Below are 21839 nucleotides of genomic sequence, written 5' to 3' on the forward strand. Positions count from 1 at the left end.
TTACAGAGAAAGCTTTATTTAAAAGGGTGTTTGAAAACACTGTCATTGACATGCAGAATGTTGATCACTTACTCCTTTGTCATTCAGTAACTTATGACACTTGTAACTTGAAGTTGACATAGTACAAGATGTGTAAAAAAGAAATACAAGAAAAGAAAGAAAAAAGGGAAAAAAGAAAAAAAGAAAAAAGAAAGAAAAAAGAAGGAAAAACAAAAGAAAGGGGATGAAAAATGTATTTCTTATCATAACTTGTCATTAAGTAAGAACCTGTGAAAGCAGGCTTAAATCAGAGGCAGTCAGACTTTTTCTCAGTTTTTCTGAAGACGTTTTGACGTCTTTCCAGAAGTCTTTGTCCGTTCTGTCTGCTCTCCCTAGAGCAATCTGTGGTTGGAGCGCTGATGATTTAAATTAGCATGGAGGTGCATCCTCTAAGCACATCAAAGACCATTCTAACTAATAAACCAGTTCACTGTGTGAACTGGTTTATTAGTTAGAATTAAACACACTAGATGTTAGCAGCCACCAGCTGCTAACATCTAGTGTGTTTAATTTTCGGGGTTTGTGGTGGAAAATGATTTAACGCAGCTTTCAAAGCTGGAATGTTGTTGCCCATTAAGTTATGTTCACCTTCCAGAGGTGATGAGGGAAATCAAAGCTGGTTTTTGAAAGCATTACATGTGTGTTAGTGCTTTTTTATTGGGGCCACATAAAACAAGCAACACGCAGACAAAAAGAAGAGAAACAGTGCATTGTTTAGTATAGTAATCCCATTGGTTAGATCCCATTGGTTAGATCAGATTGGTTAGATCCCATGGGTTGATCCCATTGCTTAGATCCCATTGGTTGATCCAATTGATTAGATCCCATTGATTAGATCCCATTGGTTAGATCCCATTGGTTGATCCCATTGGTTGATCCCATTGATTAGATCCCATTGGTTGATCCAATTGATTAGATCCCATTGATTAGATCCCATTGGTTGATCCAATTGATTAGATCCCATTGGTTGATCCAATTGATTAGATCCCATTGATTAGATCCCATTGGTTGATCCAATGGATTAGATCCCATTGGTTAGATCCCATTGGTTAGATCCCATTGGTTAGATCCCATTGGTTGATCCCATTGGTTGGATCCCATTGGTTGATCCCATTGTTTAGATCCCATTGGTTAGATCCCATTTGTTAGATCCCATTGGTTAGATCCCGTTTGTTAGATCCCATTGGTTGATCCCATTGGTTAGATCCCATTGGTTGGATCCCATTGGTTGGATCCCATTGGTTGATCCCATTGGTTAGATCCCATTGGTTAGATCCCGTTTGTTAGATCCCATTGGTTGATCCCATTGGTTAGATCCCATTGGTTAGATCCCATTTGTTAGATCCCATTGGTTAGATCCCTTTTGTTAGATCCCATTAGTTAGATCTCATTGTTTAGATCCCATTGATTAGATCCCATTGGTTAGATCCCATTGGTTTGATCCCACTGGTTAGATCTCATTGGTAAGATCCCATTGGTTAGATCCAATTGGTTAGAACCAATTGGTTAGAACAAATTGGTTAGATCCCATTGGTTTGATCCCATTGGTCTGATCCCAATGGTTAGATCCCATTGAATTGATCCCATTTGTTAGATCCCATCGTGAGTCCTTTCTGTATTGAGATGTTTAAAATTTTGTAGACATTACTTCATTTTTTTTTTTCATAACTGTTGAAATTAGATTTATTAATTAAATTTGAGTCTGTTTGCTCTATTATCCAAATAGGTCCCCTTTTTGGAGATTAATTCTATTTGTTTTTTTGTTTTTTTATTGTTCAGACTTTGTTACCAAACATCTTTCTGCTATATGATGTGATCTCTACAGATAAGTTTTTTGGACATAATGCCAAGAAGGAAGCCACAACCACTGAAGTCATGTACATACCAGGTACCCATCATAATTATTGTTCATTTTAGTTGTTTTTCTTTTTAAACCCTGCTGATTTTACTGGAAACATTTCAGGGTGGATTTTGTTTTCATGTGTTATTATAAGGTTTACAGACCGGGTGCAAAAACTCAGCTTAGATCCTGTTTGGAAATCCCACCCAAATAAAAAATATATATACCACAGAGAACAGAACCCTTAAATGCATTAACATACTATAAAAACTTTATAACATATATTATCATAATAAATGTATTTCTGTAATTCGTATTATATGGACTAATTAACCCTTTAACTGCCTGATCAACCTCTATTTAGTTGACCAGGCAGTATAAGTGGTCAACCAACTGGGTTAAATACAGATTGATATTTTCAAGGCTTTATTACCGTTGGTATGATGACTTTCTGCCTGCATATATGAAGACATGATATAATATATTATTATGTCAATGAAACAATAAATGAAAAATATATTGCTGCTTTTAATCTGACAGAGAAGGAAAATAACAAAACATTTCCTAATTCACCAGATGTTACTGTAGTTTAGCAGGAATTATTTTGTTTATGTGTTTTGGGGATTTTTTTCATATTGATCTTAAGTTTCACTCAGTGCATTTTGTGTTGTTTTCTTTTGTCACAGAGGAAACCACGTCTGTCCCATTTGTTGTTCCCTGGTATGAAGAATATGATTACACTGACTGTACGTCTTTATCCAACCCAGAATTAGGAAAAAATTAAATGCATACAGATCCATGTTCTGACTGCTGTGGATGACGGGATCTCTCTGTTTTCACAGTGGCAAGTGAGCTGGCAAAGAAACAAGAAGAGGAGGAGGAGAGAGCACGAAAGGAAAAGGCAGAAAAAGGTTCTTGACTGGATATACGGTTCCTATTTAACTTTAAAAATGTACGCAAGAAAATCTATGGAGTGAATTTTGTTCCATTATTGTTGGAGCGGGAAAAAAAAGTTTGCAATCCACATATGAAACTGTGAATACATTTTGCTTCAATCTTGACCAATAAAAATGTGGTTCCTAATTTCCATGGAGACCAATAGAAGCCTGCACCAGAGTGAAGGGGCTGAAGTCTGTAAAAAGTAATTTGAAAAAAATCTAATTAACAGAAATTTGAAGAAAAATATAATAAAAAAGATAACCTGAAAAATAAATCTGGGAAAACAGCAAAGTTGCTCCCAAAACCTTTTTTGATTAAGATGGTTTTTAAACTTTCTGGATTACATTTTTTTTATTTCCACTTCCAAAACATTTTTTTTTTTTTGCAACAATAATGGAACAAAACTCACTCCGTACTACCAGGGATGTTGAACCTGCGGCTCCTACTCTCTCGAAAAATGCTAAATAACTGAGCATTATTTAGTTTGAAAAGGTGATAAAATAAATGATCACTTCAGGATTTCTTTTTCCTCAGCTGGTCCAGGGTTATTATTTTGATTATTGTTATTTAAACTTCTCCACAGCCTTATCCCTGATTAGTCTCCTGTTTTTGCTACTTATGACTTTTTTGCTACTTATGACTTTTTTACTTTACTGTATTATAACAAATCTTGGAGGCTTTTGGCTAATGTTAATCCATACTGAGATTAATTTACATAAAAAGAGTAATCTTTTAATTACTGAGTTGTTTCTGACGGCAGCTGGTAGAGTTACGTCTTTTTGTTTAAGACTTTTAAAACCATGAGTCATTTTCCTTCCAGTTAATTTTCCGCTACTGGCATATTGTAGGTTCCCAAATTTCCCTCCTATGGAACAAAAAAGGTATTTCTGATATTATCTTCCATTTACCAAAAAAGGAGTTAAAAATCAAAGGTGTGACCTTTACAGGATCACATAGAGGTGTTAGTGGAAAGGAAAAGGTGATGAATGGACCTATAATGATAAATCCTTTCTGATGGTTGGTGGCCGGTTAGGATGCTGTTTGCTTTGTAATCCCTACAGCTGAGCGGCTGAGGAAAGAGTGGGAGGAGGAAGAGGCAGAGAGACTGAAGCAGGCAAGTCTTCCTGCTGAGCCAAAAAGTAAGATATTCTGTTGCCTCCAAACATCCGAGCTTCAAAACTGCTTAATTTAATTTTACACTATAAAAAATGTTTGCATCTAACCAAGTCCTACAATCTTGGATCATACAAAAGGGTCTTTTGTGTTTGTTTTTTTATTGATATACTAAGCACGAGCAGATTCTGATAGATTTCTAATCCTCTTTTGAGAAAATTTCAGCTATAAAATAATTGCAATGATCTTCTGGTGCAATGAGACAATTATGATTGGCAAGATTTCTGCATCAGTCTCAAAGCAAGATAAAAAAAAAACAAAAAACGTCTGCATCTAAAAGTGTTAAACTTGGTTAGATGCACACATTTCACGTTTTGCAGTGACTCAATGTTTTCAGTCTGAGAAAGCTGAGCTAAGTGTTCATGTTGTTCTGTCAGAGTGCCCTCCTTTGGGTTTGGAGTCTCACCGGGTGGAAGACGACCAACTGCTGGCTTCCTCTCAGTCCCACCATGGCTTCTCGGCTCAGAGGGGACGCCTTAACATGCAGGTAAGCCTGCAGAGGGAAATTATCCAAACATGTGATACATCCCACCAAACACAGGGCTGTGAATGCTCCATATGCTCTGTGAAGTGACAAATACAAACACAAAAGCAGCCATGCTGATTGGAGCATGTTGTTCAATGTATGGAGTGAATTTTATTCCATTATTGTCGCAAACAAAGAACATGTTTTCTTTTTTTTTTTTATGCAAATGTAAAAAAAGGAAAAATAAAGAAATCGAGAAATTAAATTTAGAAAATGCTATAATGATTTTTTTGTATACTATTAACTTTTTAATTTTGTTTTTATTAAAAAAATTCTTATTTAAATGTGTTTTTACAGATTTTATTTTTATTTCTAAGACTGAGTTTTACAAGATAATGTTCTTTTTCAGTTGCACTTTACAGATAAAATTCTCTTCACTTCTGGGGGCTGGGCTTTCCTCTGCAGTGATGAGAGACAAACATTTCTATTGGTCTCCATGGACGTTAGCACCAACAATATAGTTGTCATGATTGGTTTACGAATCTGACCCACATGCAGCGATAACCACTCAGAGAACAAGGCTAAAGTTTAACAGGTTTATTGTAGGTGTTGGATCTGGAACTCAGAGAGCAGGTGACCCTGAACTGGAAGTGAGAAGGGAAGTTCAATGGTCAGTTCAGGTACCGTGGGAATCTTGGAAGCTCTGAGATCTTGCTAGGTGGGGCACTCATGTTTGAGGAGGGTCTCGTTAACCCTTGAATCCAGACTGTGTGGTAAATCCAGAGAAGGGTGCACATGCACACGTTGGAGGGCGGACAGGTTGACAAGCGTTGGACCCAGAGGATTAAAGGAGCAGACTTTCACTCAGATTTCCGATGGGTACTTGAACGGAACATATGGAGATTATCCCGTGCTCCATGTAACTCGGTTTATCCTTCCAGGGGAGAGAAGGTCCAAGAATTCTGTAACACAGGAAAGCTTCCTGCCGAGGAGCAAAGACAAACACATGTTAGACTCAGAGAAACAAAGCTAGATTAGACTCTGCTAAACTCAGCTTGGCTAGAGTACCCAAAACTGGCAAACACTTTGGTGTTGAGGTAGTGACAGTCCACTGCTCAAATACTCCTCCAGATAATGATCCAACAAGCTGCAGGTGTGCAGGGAGGGGCAGCGAAGACAGGGCACCTCCTGGTGGTGGAAAACAGAGACACACAAACAGGCCACACAAACTGGATTCCTAACAATAATAACATTGTATTGGTCTTGTGTGTTGATGCTACTATGTAACAAAAGAAATAAAGAAGAAACACATTTTTAAAAAATGTATTATGAAAAATAAATATTAAAAATGTTTAAAAAAAGAGAGAAAACAGCAACTTTTTTTTTTGTTCTAATATTTATTAAAAGTTTCATGTTTGAATTGCAATTTCAATTTAGAAAATGTGCTCTTTTTTTGTGCAAATTTCCATTTATCCTGTAACAATAATGGAACAAAATTCACTCCATACTGTGCTCCAATCAAACGATAATTGGAACACAGAGGTGCTTCCAGCACTTCATCAGTTTACTGTTATGGGTTTGCAGGGCTCTGAGAAGGAGGAAGACACGTATGGAGGCGCATGGTGTGCAGAGCCTGAGGAGAAAGGCCACTGGTTTCAGGTGGACGCTCGCCGAGAGGTGGAGTTCACTGGGGTCATCACGCAGGGAAGGAACTCTGAGCAACAGTGAGTCTGCTCCAAACAGGGTTCCAAGAATTTCTAATCCATGTTGATATAATTCCCTTCAGTTAAGCTGCTCAATCCAAAATTTGTAATTGAACACTAAAATATTCTTGATTTATTCTCAGCCTCTTTCGTCTTTTAAATCTAGATCAATTAGAACATGTATAAATTCAATAAATGTAACAAATCTGTACTTTTCTCTTTTATCTTAACGTCACGACAACTAACTTAATTGTTTGTTTTTAGTTCACTGCAAAAACTGATCTCACAACAAATAAAATAAATTCTTGAAATAAGTGTGCTTATACGATGAAGTATTAGGGTCAGGTTAGAGATTTTTTTACATTTATTTTGAGAATAAAGTCGTAACATTACGAGAAACAACCTGTTTCAGAAAGAAAGCAGATGATGACCGACCAGCTCCACCAATCAGTCCACTTTGACCTTCTGCCCAGTTTGATGCCGCTGCCAAAAGATGTTCTTATTTGTCAAACCAGAGCCAAAGTATAACTTCACATGATGCTCCACATTCCTCATTTTAGGGAAGAAGGTGCTTCTTGTAAGAGTTGTCATAAAATACAACTTGTTTCTCATAATTTTAGGACTTTAATCTCTTAATTTCAACTTTATTCTTGTAATTTGACAGCTTTATTTTCGTAATTTTAAGACTTTATTCTTGTAATTTTACAACTTTATTCTCACAATTTTAAGACTTTAATCTCGTAATTTTTTACTATTCTTATTGCAATTTTAGTATTGTAATTTTACGACTTTATCCTCGTAATGTTACGACTTTATTCTTGTAATTTTACGACTTTATTCTCATAATTTTAGGACTTTATTCTCAAAATAAAAAAACAAAAATATCTCTAACCTGGCCCTAATACTCATACCGTCGTACCTTCTGAAACGGGTTGTGGACTTTACTCTCGTAATTTTATGACTTTTTTTGTGTAATTTTATGACCTTATTCTCGTAATATTAAGATTTATTCTCGTAATTTTACGACTTCATTCTTGTAATTTTATGGCATTTCTCGTTGTGACTTTATTCTCGTAATTTTACGACTTTATTCTCAAAATAAAAAAACAAAAATATCTCTAACCTGGCCCTAATACTCGTACCGTTGTACCTTTAGAAACAGGTTGTGGACTTAATTCTTCTAATATTAAGATTTATTCTCGTAATTTAAGACTTTATTCTCATAATTTTATGACTTTATTCTTATAATATTACAACTTTATTCTCAAAATAATAATAAAAATAAATAAACCTCTAGCCTGACCCTAATACTCCGTTGTACATTTCAAATAGCATAAATGAGTTGTAGTTTTTTTTCTGATTTGACCTGTAATCATCAAATTACATTAGCAAATTGCCTTACATAGCTGCTCAAATCAAGCAGGAATACACGTATTTCATTAAAAATAGATTTATTTTGTTAGGTTATAAATCAACACAAAGTAACACATAATTATAAAGTGGATGGAAAAGAATAGATTAATTGAAATAGGATTTCACATTAATTTAAAATAAACATTTTAAAGCTATTCTGCCTAAAGCACCAAAATAAAGTCCAGTCAGTGTTCTTAAGGAGTCGGTTAATGAGTAATTCATTGTCAGTATGAAACCAGCTGTTCTCTGAAGGCCTCAGAGATTGTTTAAGCAGATAGTTAACAGCTGAACATTGCAGACAGGTCAGAGAAAAGCAGTTTAAAGCAGAACAACATCCAAGCTTTGAACTTAGAGAACTGCTCAGTGTATTCACTAGGCTTGGGCAAGGAGAGTTTTATGGAAAAGTAGCCGAGAAGCTGATGGTAACTCTGGAGGAGCTGCAAAGATGCACCTTTAGTGAGACAATGTGCCATCATTACAGTTAATCTTTCCTCTAACTAAATTTGGCCTTTACTGAGGAATGGAAGCAATAAAAGCCCCTGTTGGTGACAGTATATGACATCTTTAAAATGTATACACCAGTAGCTTCAGCATTATTTGTTATTTTTATGTTTTACGGCTCACCTATAATTGGATTTTTTAGTAAATAAAGCTCGACAAAAACAAAGGAGGTACAATGCTGAGCATGTGTGCAGGAGGTAAACTAAAGGAAAGTAGATATTCACTAAGGAGGAAGCTAAAGCAGCTGAGGCGTTCAGATGTAGCTGCTGTTAGTTAATTTTCCACTGATAGTTGATAGATGTGTGCATAAACCAACTTATAAATACTGATAGTAGAGAGAGCAATGATATTCTTAGTCTCTATATTTTAAGGAAAAATAACATCATAATTTTTTTATTTACTTCAATGCTATGTTCCTGTTTGCATTTGATAGGAAAAGGAATTTTCTTTTCCCGTGATCTTCCGATAGGAGACTCTGGGAAGGATTCACTAGAAATTAGAGTTGCTGTAGATCAGCTGTAATTAATGTACTCCATATCAGTTGGTCTTCGACCACGATGAGCTGTTGTTATACAGTGAGACATCGCAGGACCACTGGGATCTTTTTAATAGTTGCCTCAGTTGTCTCCAGTTCAGTTCATCGTTCTGCCAGCAGATGGTGCCACATCTGTTTGTCAGCCCATCCAGCCCTGTGCTGGAATTCCATTTAGCCTCAACCAAGCGTCACTATCAGGACGGACTCTAGGTTTATAGAACTTTATTTTATCATGTTGGAATTGTTTTTGTTCTTTTTTTGTACAGGTATATAATGTTATTATGCACCTTCAAAGAAAAGCAAACAATGTCCTGTTTTATGAGTCTCTGGACACAGTACAGGTGCTGGTCATAAAATTAGAATATCATGAAAAAGTAGATTGATTTCAGTAATTCCATTTAAAAAGTGAAACTTGTATATTATATTCATACATTACATACAAACTCATATATTTCAGATGTTTATTTTGTTTAATTTTGATGATTACAAATGACAACAAATGAAAATCTCAAATTCATCATATCAGAAAATTAGAATATTACTGAAGACCAATAAAAACAAAGGATTTATAGAAATGTTGGCCAACTGAAAAGTATGAACATGAAAAGTATGAGCATGTACAGCACTCAGTATTTAGTTGGGCCTCCTTTGGCCTGTATTACTGCAGCAATGCGGCGTGGCATGGAGTCGATCAGTCTGTGGCACTGCTCAGGTGTTATGATAGCCCAGGTTGCTCTAATAGTGGCTTTTAGCTCTTCTGAATTGTTGGGTCTGGTGTATTGCATCTTCTTCTTCACAATACCCCATAGATTTTCTATGGGGTTAAGGTCAGGAGAGTTTGCTGGCCAATTAAGAACAGGGATACCATGGTCCTTCAACCAGGTACTGGTAGCTTTGGCACTGTGTGCAGGTGCCAAGTCCTGTTGGAAAATGAAATCTGCATCTCCAAAAAGTTGGTCAGCTGCAGGAAGCATGAAGTGCTCTAAAACTTCCTGGTATGTGGCTGCGTTGACCCTGGACCTCAGAAAACACAATGGACCAACACCAGCAGATGACATGGCACCCCAAACCATCACTGACTGTGGAAACTTTACACTGGACTTCAAGCAACGTGGATGAAGTGCCTCTCTTCTTTTCCTCCAGACTCTGGGACCTTGATTTCCAAAGGAAATGCAAAATTTACTTTCATCAGAGAACATGACTTTGGACCACTCACCAGCAGTCCAGTCCTGTTTCTCTTTAGACGCTTCTGACGCTGTCTGTGGTTCAAGAGTGGCTTGACACAAGGAATGCGACAGCAGAAACCCATGTCTTTCATACGTCTGTGTGTGGTGGTTCTTGAAGCACTCACTCCAGCTGCAGTCCACTCTTTGTGAATCTCCCCCACATTTTTGAAGGGGTTTTGTTTCACAATCCTCTCCAGGGTGCGGTTATCTCTCTTGCTTGTACACTTTTTTCGACCACATCTTTTCCTTCCCTTCGCCTCTCTATTAATGTGCTTGGACACTGAGCTCTGTGAACAGCCAGCCTCTTTAGCGATGACCTTTTGTGTCTTGCCCTCCTTGTGCAAGGTGTCGATGGTCGTCTTTTGGACAACTGTCAAGTCAGCAGTCTTCCCCATGATTGTGTAGCCTATAGAACTGCGAATGTTGCAGCAGAAATCGAGACTCATCAGACCAGGCAACGTTTTTCCAATCTTCTATTGTCCAATTTCGATGAGCTTGTGCAAATTGTAGCCTCAGTTTCCTGTTCTTAGCTGAAAGGAGTGGCACCCGGTGTGGTCTTCTGCTGCTGTAGCCCATCTGCCTCAAAGTTCGACGTACTGTGCGTTCAGAGATGCTCTTCTGCCCACCTTAGTTGTAACGGGTGGTTATTTGAGTCACTGTTGCCCTTCTATCAGCTCAAACCAGTCTGGCCATTCTCCTCTGACCTCTGGCATCTACAAGGCATTTCTGCCCACAGAACTGGCGCTCACTGGATGTTTTTGCTTTTTCGGACCATTCTCTGTAAACCCTAGAGATGGTTGTGCGTGAAAATCCCAGTAGATCAGCAGTTTCTGAAATACTCAGACCAGCCCTTCTGGCACCAACAATCATGCCACGTTCAAAGTCACTCAAATCACCTTTCTTCCCCATACTGATGCTCGGTTTGAACTGCAGGAGATTGTCTTGACCATGTCTACATGCCTAAATGCACTGAGTTGCCGCCATGTGATTGGCTGCTTGGAAATTAAGTGTTAACGAGCAGTTGGACAGGTGTACCTAATAAAGTGGCCGGTGAGTGTATATATAGATAGAGATATATATATAGATATATATATAGATAGATATATATATATAGATATAGATAGATAGATATATAGATAGATATAGATAGATAGATATATATAGATATATATATATAGATATAGATAGATAGATATATATATAGATATAGATATATATAGATATAGATATATATATATATAGATATATATATATAGATATGTGTCATCTACAGTTTGTTAAAAAAAAAAAAGCAGAAATTATTGGTTGGGACCGTCCCCACCAGTCCTTCAGAAAGTTGCGCCTGTGGTTTGAAGTATTCTTTGTCAGGAGACTTACTACTAATGTTTACTTTACAGTGAGGATTTTGTTTCATCCTACTACGTGGCCTTCAGCAACGACAGCTTTGATTGGACGGTGCTGCATGACGGCTACGCTGAATGGGTGAGCACAACCTGGACGCCTCAGCCAGAGCTTTATCAGAGATAGATTATAAAATACAATCCCTCCCTCTCTGTTATCCCCCCTCAAGTTGTTCTATGCGAACGTGGATAAGGAAACACCTGTAATGAGTCAGTTTGCTGCACCTGTGACGGCGCGGTACATCCGGATCCTGCCTCAGAGCTGGAACGGCAGCCTGTGTCTGAGAGCCGAGGTCCTCGCCTGTCAGCTACCAAGTCAGTAATACGGAGAAACACCATCCAGACAAATAACATCAGGATATTTAACATCCAAGTCTTAAAAGCTCAAGGTGCAGCTTTTAAAATGTGAAATATATTATTTTTCATTAAACGTAAAACCCTTAATATATGCCTACAAACTACACAGCTGAATAGTGTAGAGTGAGGTTTCACCAGTTTGCATCAGCAATCAGCATCTTAGCAGCAGCAGACAGTGGATGTCCTAAGGCTGGAGAAGGGATCTCCACCTCCACTGTCCCTAAAACATTTTAAGAAATCCCTGCTTCAACTGGCAGCTCAAAGTTTTCCAGAGAACATTCACCAGATCATCCAGTCAAATTGATTCAAAGTTTTCTATCTAAGGAAAACCAGTTGATTGCATCGACTGATTGACTCGAATGCAATCCCTCACACTAAGCATGCTTGTAGCGACAGTGGAGAGGAAAAACTCCCTTTTAACAGGAAGAAACATCCAGCAGAACCAGGCTCAGTGTGAGCGGCCATCTGCCGAGGCCGACTGGGGTTCAAGGAGACAGAAGCAGAGATAGAAAAGGCAGCTGTAAAAGGCGGCCCAGTTCTCTTTACCATTTATAGATCTATCAGACAGCATGGAATTAGCTTAAACTGTTTTAGGTGGAAAGTAGTCCTTAAACCATCTGGTCTAAGAGGTTAAACTTTGATGGTTAGCAGCTCAACCTTCTGCCTAATATTAGTCTTTGTTCTGAACCCCAGTTTTGGACTTTGACATAACAGAAGCAGAGATACATAAAGCAACTGTAACAGGCGGCCCCGTCTAGGAAACACACTGCCAGGCAGACGAGCTCGGAGCCAGCTCCCATGTCAGAGGATGAAGAGAGCACATCCAGCCGGTCACAGTCAGAGAAACAGGACTACACTGAAAAACAGGCTGATCTCCAACATCTATAAACAAAGGTTTTGATGGCAGCAGCACAGCTGATATTTCTCTCCAGGATGGAGTCACAGCCAAACAGGAACAGACCAGATGAAGCTATTATGAGAAAAAGTAGAGAGAGCAGAACGTTAGAGATTGAACTAACAGATTCTGCAGAATAGAGATAGAATGAAGCAGAATGATGAAAAAGGGGTCCCTATGTCCTCCAGCAGTCTAAGTCTATAGCAGCATAACTATAGAGATAGCTCGGGATAACAAAATAAAAAATTTTTAAAAATAGAATAAAATCTAAAACAAGAGAAAGTATTTTTCTGATTAAGTAGATCTATGCTTTACCAATATTTGACATGGAAATATTGAAACACCTTTCTTTAAAGAATCAATACACAAATAAATGCTTGAATGTATCATATTGAACATATGGAGGATTGAAGGGGACAAATTTTTAAAATGTATCATGAAATGAATACATTTAAACATAAAATCAATTAACAATAAATGGTACCTTTAATTCATTAATGGAACATGAAATGAAACATTTATTTCATTTTATCTTAATTGGTACGTGTATTTATATAATGGTTCATTTTATGAAACATTTTATTAGTTTATGATGTATGAAATAAATCAATTAGTTTATTTATTTCATGGAATATTTAATGGTCCATTTATTTATTTCGTTTTACATTCATTTATTTTGTGATACATTTATTTAATTTTGTCTCCCTTAACCCTCCACACTAATAATCTATAATTGCATGTACTTCCAATTATGACACGTTTCATATAAATATAAATGCGTTTCTTTCTGACATGGTGTCCTTTATGCCCTCAGGCAGGTATCAAAGTGAGAATGAGGTCAACTCATCTGACGACCTGGACTTCAGACACCACAACTATAAGGATATGAGACAGGTTTTATGCTGGCTAAGCCTCCTGGTTTACCTCTGGCTGACGTAAACCAGCTCTGATCTCATTCCCTCTTTCATCGCTTCGTTTTAGATGATGAAGGTGATCAATGAGGAGTGTCCAAATATTACCCGGATCTATAACATTGGGAAAAGCTCCAAAGGCCTTAAGATGTATGCCATGGAGATCTCCGACAACCCTGGCGAACACGAGGAAGGTTGACATTTTTTCTTCTCTATTCAACAGGTCATTCACTTTGTTCTATTTTTTTGTGAGCTCACTAGCTTCACACCCTTAATGCAAATCTGTCCCGATTTTCTGAACCATCGTTAGGAGAACCGGAGTTCCGTTACACAGCCGGTCTCCATGGCAACGAGGCTCTGGGTCGGGAGCTTCTCCTGCTTTTGATGCAGTTCCTTTGTAAGGAATACAAAGATGACAACCCAAGAGTTCGACGCCTGGTAGATGGAGTGAGGATCCACCTGGTGCCATCGCTGAACCCAGACGCATACGAGCTGGCCTATGAGATGGTGCGGTCAACCAAGACTCATAGGGAGTCAAATTTGTTCCATTAATTTCCCAAGCAAAGGACAGGTTTTTGTTAATGTAAATTTTAAAAATATTTGGTTAAATTGAAATTTTAAAGAAAGTGCGCCCTTTTACACTCAATAGTTATCTCTGTTACCGTGCTTGGTCTGATCTCAGCACTGTTTTAAAAGAGTAGTTGAAATGGGGCCTTAGTGTGGGGTTTGTAATAGAAATGGGTGTGGTTCTGGGTTATTGCACAACAGCAATTATTTAACCCCCTATTTGTAAAAAGGCTTTTGTCCAGCTTACCTATATGCCAAAGCTACTGTTCAAAGTTTTTTAGTGTTTGATCTTTTAAAACCGAAATGTGACAAGTCTCTGTTGAATAACAGCAATGTCAGTAACTTAAACTAAAAACGTGAACACGGTTTTTCACAATTCCAGGATAAAGAATCAGTCATTAAATGTCCTCTTTCTGTACCTCAGGGCTCTGAGATGGGAAACTGGGCGCTGGGCCACTGGACTGAGGAAGGTTATGACCTCTTCCAGAACTTCCCGGATCTGAACAGCATCTTGTGGGGAGCTGAGGACAGAGGTTGGGTTCCTCGTATAGTGCCCAATCATCACATTCCACTGCCGGAAAACTACCTCAGTGGTTCTGTGAGTCTACAGACACCAGGAGCCTTTTTCTGTTTTGTTTTTTATCTTTTACATCTGTATTAATAGTGTTTTCTTACTTTAGCTTGCAGTCGAGACCAAAGCTATAATTTCATGGATGGAGCGCACTCCATTTGTGCTTGGAGCCAATTTACAAGGAGGAGAGAAAATGGTGGTTTACCCTTTTGATATGCAGCGTCCTCCAATTTCTGTAAGTCTATCAGAACTTAACGCATGTAAGATGTTGAGCAGTATGAGCATGATGACTCTGTACCGTCCTTCTATGTCAGTTAACTGACAGCCGGCGTTGGAGGGCTAATGCTGAGATGAACGAAGAGACCTGGGCTCGGATTCAGCGGCAGAACGAAGGAGCCCTCAGGGAGACGGCCGATGATGCCATGTTTCGCTGGTTGGCGATGTCGTACGCACACAGCCACCTGACCATGACGGAGACCTACCGGGGATCCTGTCACGGCGATGATGTCACTGGAGGGCAGGGGATCATTAACAGAGCCAGCTGGAAGCCTGTGGTGGGCAGTAAGTAAAATATGGCAAACAGACCATAGAGGACTGTTCTAAGGTTTGGATGGGCAGATTGGTCTAAAAAAATAAAAATAACATACTCTGACACACTGAAGTCACAGAGCAGCCTAAAGTGACCCCAATACAACTGCTTTGCCCATATTCGACCTGACATCTACACTGACTGGCCACTTTATTATGTACATCTGTCCAACTGCTCGTTAACACTTAATTTCTAAGCAGCCAATCATATGGCGGCAACTCAGTGCATTTAGGCATGTAGACATGGTCAAGACAATCTCCTGCAGTTCAAACCGAGCATCAGTATGGGGAAGAAAGGTGATTTGAGTGACTTTGAACGTGGCATGATTGTTGGTGCCAGAAGGGCTGGTCTGAGTATTTCAGAAACTGCTGATCTACTGGGATTTTCACGCACAACCATCTCTAGGGTTTACAGAGAATGGTCCGAAAAAGAAAAAAACATCCAGTGAGCGGCAGTTCTGTGGGCGGAAATGCCTTGTTGATGCCAGAGGTCAGAGGAGAATGGCCTGACTGGTTCGAGCTGATAGAAGGGCAACAGTGACTCAAATAACCACCCATTACAACCAAGGTGGGCTCAAGCTCATTGAAATTGGACAATAGAAGATTGGAAAAACGTTGCCTGGTCTGATGAGTCTCGATTTCTGCTGCGACATTCGGATGGTAGGGTCAGAATTTGGCATCTACAACATGAAAGCATGGATCCATCCTGCCTTGTATCAACGGTTCAGGCTGGTGGTGGTGGTGTCATGGTGTGGGGAATATTTTCTTGGCACTCTTTGGGCCCCTTGGTACCAATTGAGCATCGTTGCAACGCCACAGCCTACCTGAGTATTGCTGCTGACCATGTCCATCCCTTTATGATCACAATGTACCCAACTTCTGATGGCTACTTTCAACAGGATAATGCGCCATGTCATAAAGCTGGAATCATCTCAGACTGGTTTCTTGAACATGACAATGAGTTCACTGTACTCAAATGGCCTCCACAGTCACCAGATCTCAATCCAATAGAGCATCTTTGGGATGTGGTGGAACGGGAGATTCGCATCATGGATGTGCAGCCGACAAATCTGCGGCAACTGTGTGATGCCATCATGTCAATATGGACCAAACTCCCTGAGGAATGCTTCCAGCACCTTGTTGAATCTATGCCACCAAGAATTGAGGCAGTTCTGAAGGTAAAAGGGGGTCCAACCCGTTACTAGCATGGGGTACCTAATAAAGTGGCCGGTGAGTGTATATCTGATCTTTCCATGGCAGTCTGAACAACAAAGATAGAATTTTTTCCAATGCAACCCAGGCCACTTGGCTATGTGTTCCTGGATCTGATACAAATCTGATCTTTTTAAATGCAACCAGTGTACGAAAGGCCAGTTCGCATTCATCCGAACTTTACGCCATTAATACTCAACAAAGGTCACTATTCTGTGTCTTGCTACACAGAAGCAGGAAGAAAAACAACAAACATGGCGGACGATAATGCGAAGAGCAGTCTTTTTTTTTTACTAAAAAAAGATTGACTTTTTAGGGAAATCACATTTAAATGAAAAATCATTCTGCCTTAAACATGTATATAAATGTACTCTTTATCAGACGATATTGCCGCAAAAGTAAGAAAATTTCTATTTGAAAAAAAAAATACTGTCTTAAAATCTGTGTTATTGTTGCAGGTCAGTCTGTTATACGTCAGCCTAAACACATAAATTCGGCCAATAATATATCAATGGTCATCTGTAATCAAATGTTTTCGGTCTAACAGAACTGGCAGCGTTGCGAGGAAAGGGCTCAAACATGTACGGCTGTAAGCCTTCTACACCAAACCAAGCTTCTGCCACCCTGGCGTCCTCTTCCACAACATCTTCATCCCCGCTTTCCTTCTCTAAATGAAAAATGGATGACGGAGGAGACTCATCCACGACCTCCGACACTAAACTCTCCTCCTCTTGCATGTTTCCTCTGTCCATAGCGTTCCTTGACAGTGTCGTTTCTAAGTCACCAATTTAGTGCTACTTGGTTCCAATGGAATTTCCCATTGGGAACCTGCTAGCACTAAGTTGCTAACTGGTTAGCAAGATGCTTCCGACAAACCGGCCACAACCAAACTTGCTTGCGAACCTTCTGCCACAACAATCCCGCCCCCTTGATAAACGACCAATCACATTCACTTTATTCACTCGTGTAAAGTCGTGCACCACTCTGGAGAATTCGGAAATGCAACGGTTGGAACAGCTGTTTCCCTAAAACTTTAAGTGTGGGAAAGATCGCTAAATGCCCTCCAGCACTACAATCCATGTTTATTTCCCTAAACACAAAGCACACTTGCTTGTGACATCATTGCGTTCTTTACTGCGCATGTGGGACACTTAAGCTGCATGAATGCAGTTCACACAGGAGATTACATACAAGTGGCATATATTTGGAAACATGAACAGCAATGCAAAAAAAATTGGTTTTCACAAAAAATTGGAATTGAGCATTAAGGCCTGCAGTGTGAATGTAGCCTAAGTGACCTAAATATCCATCCATCCATCCATCTTCCTCCGCTTATCCGGGGTCGGGTCGCGGGGGCAGCAGCTTAAGAGTGACCTAAATAGTTGACACATATAAGTTATTCTAAATTATTCCTAAGGCCAATATACAGCACTTGACACTATCAAGTTAGGGGGCAGGGTTAACGCGAACCTGTTCACAACCTGTGGATCACAGTCTCTGTAATCGATTTGCTTCGCCTTAATGTGCAGAGTGACCAATCAGGTGTTAGATAACCACCCCCTAACTTTGATGGGTGACTTTGGCAGATTCTTTTAATGGTTTTAATGCACTGCAACTCAGGACCATGAAATAATTAAATTCACACTGAAATAATTATATATATTTTTTTCATAAAATGAAGACGTATTTTATTAAATCAATGACACATTTATATATTTAATTCCTTATTTATTTAATTAATTACACATTTAATTAATTATTTATCGCTGTATTTATTTATTTAACTGTGGCACTTTATATTAGTGACGTGGTTTTAATTAATGAATGACACATTTATTTATTTAATTCCACATTTAATTAATTATTGACACATTTAATTAATTATTGACACATTTATTTATTTATTTCATGCTGTATTTATTTATTTAATTTTGGCACTTTTTATCCTCCATAGTATGGTTGGTTAAAGTCCTAAGCAATAATTTGATTTACCAGAAAGTTAAAGTATATAAAAGACATAAAAGTTGCATTTTTCTCTTAAATAATTTGTAAAGATCTCTCTAAACCATAAACTCCATGGACTTCCTCCACAGGTATGAACGACTTCAGCTACCTGCACACCAACTGCTTCGAACTCTCCATCTTTCTGGGTTGTGACAAATTTCCCCATGAGAGCGAGCTGCCACTAGAGTGGGAGAACAACCGCGAGGCTCTTCTGTCCTTCATGGAGCAAGTGAGAACCACTGTGTTTAAATCAATTTTAACATTTAAAACATGTTTTATAAATGTAAATTTAAAAATTCTTTGATTTAAAAAAAAAGTTACTGCTGAACTCTGGTTTGTTTAGTTTTTTTAATCAATCTTCCATATTTCACATTTTGATAAATAACACAGATTTTATATTTTAAAATATTATTTAAAACACTTTGTTTAATTTTTTACAGGTTTCATATTTTAAGCCCAGTGCAAACACACACTCTGGACCAATAAAAATGCTGTTGCTAATTTTCATGCAGACCAATAGAATCACATCTTTGCCCCTAACTGTAGAGGAAAGCCCGCCCTACAGGTGATCTGTAAGATGCAAATTGAAAAAAAGAAGGAAATTCATAAAAATCAAACTGAAACCAAGAAATTTGAAAAATAAAACTTGAAATCCTATAATCTGAAAAAAAAAAAGCATCTAAATAAAAGATGAAAATAAATATAATCATTTGATATAATCTAGAGTACTGGAAAGTTATTCTCAAAAGCCCTTTTTTTTTATTTTGAAGCATTTAATCGTAATTTTTTCCCCTAAATTGTATATACAATAAAGTAATTTTATCACAACAACCTTATGCTCCAATATTGTTTCATGCAAAGAGCACTGTGTTTAAAGGAATAATTTGAAAGAAAAAAATAATGTATACCTGTTTTGTAAATGGAAATACAAATATGTGATCATGGATTGACAGTTATAAGAAAAAATATATATATAAAAAAATTAACTGCTGGACTCGGATAATTTTTTTTAATCACAGATTTTATATTTTAAAATTTTATTTAAAACATTTTGTCAAATTTTTTACAGGTTTCATATTTTGAGCCCAGTGCAAACACTCGCTCTGGATCAATAAAAATGTTGTTGCTCATTTTCATGCAGACCAATAGAATCGCATCTTTGCCCCTAACTGTAGAGGAAACCCCGCCCCACAAATCAATCTGAAAAAGTTACATCTGAAAAATTAAACTTGAAATTCTAAAATCTGGAGAAAAAAAAAGAAAGAACATTGAAATAAAATGTGAAAATAAAAATAATAATTTGAAAATATAAAATCTAGATTACAGGAAAGTTACCCTCAATTTTTTATTTTTATTTTGAAGCTTTCAAAAGTTATTTTTCTCTATAGATTCACTCTTTAAATTCACTTGATACAACTTTAGACAACACTGATGTCTGGTTGGATCTTTACCTTACAGATTCGTTGAGAACCAAAGGATTTGAGATTTAACTAACACCAATCTTTCAAACTGCACCAGTTGTTTTTGATGGATTTCAGTAAACAAAACAAACTATGAGTTAGGAGTAAACAGCCTCCATACAGTTCAATGGAGCTGACCAGACAGAAAACACTGCCTTCTACTTCCTTTATCTTTTTTTCCAGTGTTCTGTCTGTTCAGATAATTTATATTTAGACAGAATTTTGCCCTGAGAAGATTTTCCTTGGTTCTGCAGGTGAATCGAGGAATAAAAGGCATAGTGAGAGACATGGAGGGAAACCCGCTGCCTAATGCTACGATCTCTGTGGAGGGCCTCCGGCATGATGTCAAAACCGGTATGTCAGGATCCAACACATAAAACCCCACTGCTGGAAAAAAAAAACAGTCCTGCACGAATGGTTTCACTATTTTTGGCACCAAAGAAAAACCAAAGGAAAAGAAACTTGGAGTAAAACAGTTTCATGCAGACAAAAGCTGAATCACTGTTTAATCAAATTGAGACGAAAAGCCATGGTGTCCAAAGTGAGGCTCGAGGGCCATTTGCAGCCTTATGTCGGAGTTCTGCCAAATGTGCACACGTGTAATAAATACTGATCTGAACAGTTTTACATAAAACACACTGATGTAAACTACTCCTCAAGCATTTTTAACCTTCTAGGCGTGCAGATCCAATGTAAGGAGCTCCCTGATATATCACTAACAGGAGTCCATGCTCCTTGTCTGCCTTTCTGGCTTGTTTTTATGCTCCAGTAGATTCAAAAGTTAAGAAATTGGTTTTCCAACTTTGCCTAATAGAAAATATTACTGTGTTTTTAACAGTGGTGTCAAAAGTACAAACATTTGTTACTTAAGTAGAAGTATAGATACTGCTGTTTAAAAACACACTGGTAAATTAACTTGACATCTTTACTCAAGTAAAAGTGAAAAAGTATGAGCTCCAAAAACTACTTAAAGTATAAAAGTATATAGTAACAGCTAGATGCCACTATATGAATTGAAAGCTCAGTTTTTAAAAATTCTTTGAGATAGGGCCAAGGATGAGGGAGGTCTTGTTGGTCTCCGTCTCCCGATACGCTCTCGCCTGAGTCTGACCTTTCAGACATTTGAATATCTTTTTCTGAATCCCACATTGTAGCATGGCATAGACAATTCATGTTAGCAGTTTGAAGAACACCTGCTTGCTTCTGATTATACCTTTAGCTAACCAATGAGTGTTTGCGTTATATGACTCATCCAGTTACACTAGTTTTCACTAGATATGGATGGAGCCAATGATCTGCATTGGATGGAGCACATGACGTGAAATAAATATTTATAAACATTAACATTAAACCAAAGCTAAGAGCAACGAGTAACGTTCTTAGCCACAGGTTAAAGACCACTGGTCTAGAACTTCCACTGGTTACAGGTATAGCGCCCTAGCCTGACGTAGTCCTACTCAATTCTAGTCAGAATATGAGTCTAAGGCCCCGTCCACACGAAGCCAACCCCTGGCCTAAACGCACAAATTTTTCACCAAACCAGCCTCTCATCCATACGAAGCCGGCGTTTCGGGGGTCTGTAAACGATCTTTTTTTTTTCCAGCCTTCAGAGTGGGAAGATTTTGAAACGCCGTTTTCGCGTTTCCATCTTTAAGCTCTAACCGCATTTTTTTTTTTTTTTTACACGCATGCGACATAGCGTCGCCTCTACACGCATGCACGACACAGTATCACAACAACAATGGCGCCGTACTGTGTTGAATGGTTGCTGCTAATGCTACTCACCCTGCTGTCGGGCTTACAACAGAATCTTCCTCTTCTGGAATATCTCCAGGAAGAACAGAGCAATATCGACGACATAGTTCAGTACCTGAATTTGACTGAACCACGAAAATGGACCCGCAGGGCAACCATGTATAAATATTAGTGCGCATGCCCAACATTTCGTCGCCTATTTTTGCTTTGGCACCACAGCGCCACTTATAGGCCTGGCATACATTTTGCAGCGTTTTCATGCATTCGTGTGGACGATCACATTT

At 38.3% G+C, this 21839-nt stretch overlaps 1 protein-coding gene across 1 annotated transcript in view; it reads left to right on the top strand.

Moving 5' to 3' along the window:
- aebp1a (AE binding protein 1a) overlaps positions 1 to 21839 on the top strand; it is a 41436-nt gene that overhangs the window by 17968 nt on the left and 1629 nt on the right. The window contains exons 3-18 of the mRNA XM_038296674.1: positions 1808 to 1927; positions 2566 to 2625; positions 2722 to 2790; positions 3880 to 3957; positions 4369 to 4478; positions 6042 to 6181; positions 11233 to 11317; positions 11406 to 11550; positions 13302 to 13381; positions 13469 to 13592; positions 13709 to 13905; positions 14390 to 14563; positions 14646 to 14771; positions 14851 to 15097; positions 18430 to 18569; positions 20055 to 20154. Of these exons, the coding sequence (XP_038152602.1) occupies positions 1808 to 1927; positions 2566 to 2625; positions 2722 to 2790; positions 3880 to 3957; positions 4369 to 4478; positions 6042 to 6181; positions 11233 to 11317; positions 11406 to 11550; positions 13302 to 13381; positions 13469 to 13592; positions 13709 to 13905; positions 14390 to 14563; positions 14646 to 14771; positions 14851 to 15097; positions 18430 to 18569; positions 20055 to 20154 (1995 nt within the window). The remainder of the gene's footprint in view (positions 1 to 1807; positions 1928 to 2565; positions 2626 to 2721; positions 2791 to 3879; positions 3958 to 4368; positions 4479 to 6041; positions 6182 to 11232; positions 11318 to 11405; positions 11551 to 13301; positions 13382 to 13468; positions 13593 to 13708; positions 13906 to 14389; positions 14564 to 14645; positions 14772 to 14850; positions 15098 to 18429; positions 18570 to 20054; positions 20155 to 21839) is intronic.

The sequence above is a fragment of the Cyprinodon tularosa genome, unplaced genomic scaffold (assembly GCF_016077235.1).
Source record: "Cyprinodon tularosa strain WSP-4 unplaced genomic scaffold, ASM1607723v1 ctg374, whole genome shotgun sequence".
Classification (NCBI taxonomy): domain Eukaryota; kingdom Metazoa; phylum Chordata; class Actinopteri; order Cyprinodontiformes; family Cyprinodontidae; genus Cyprinodon; species Cyprinodon tularosa.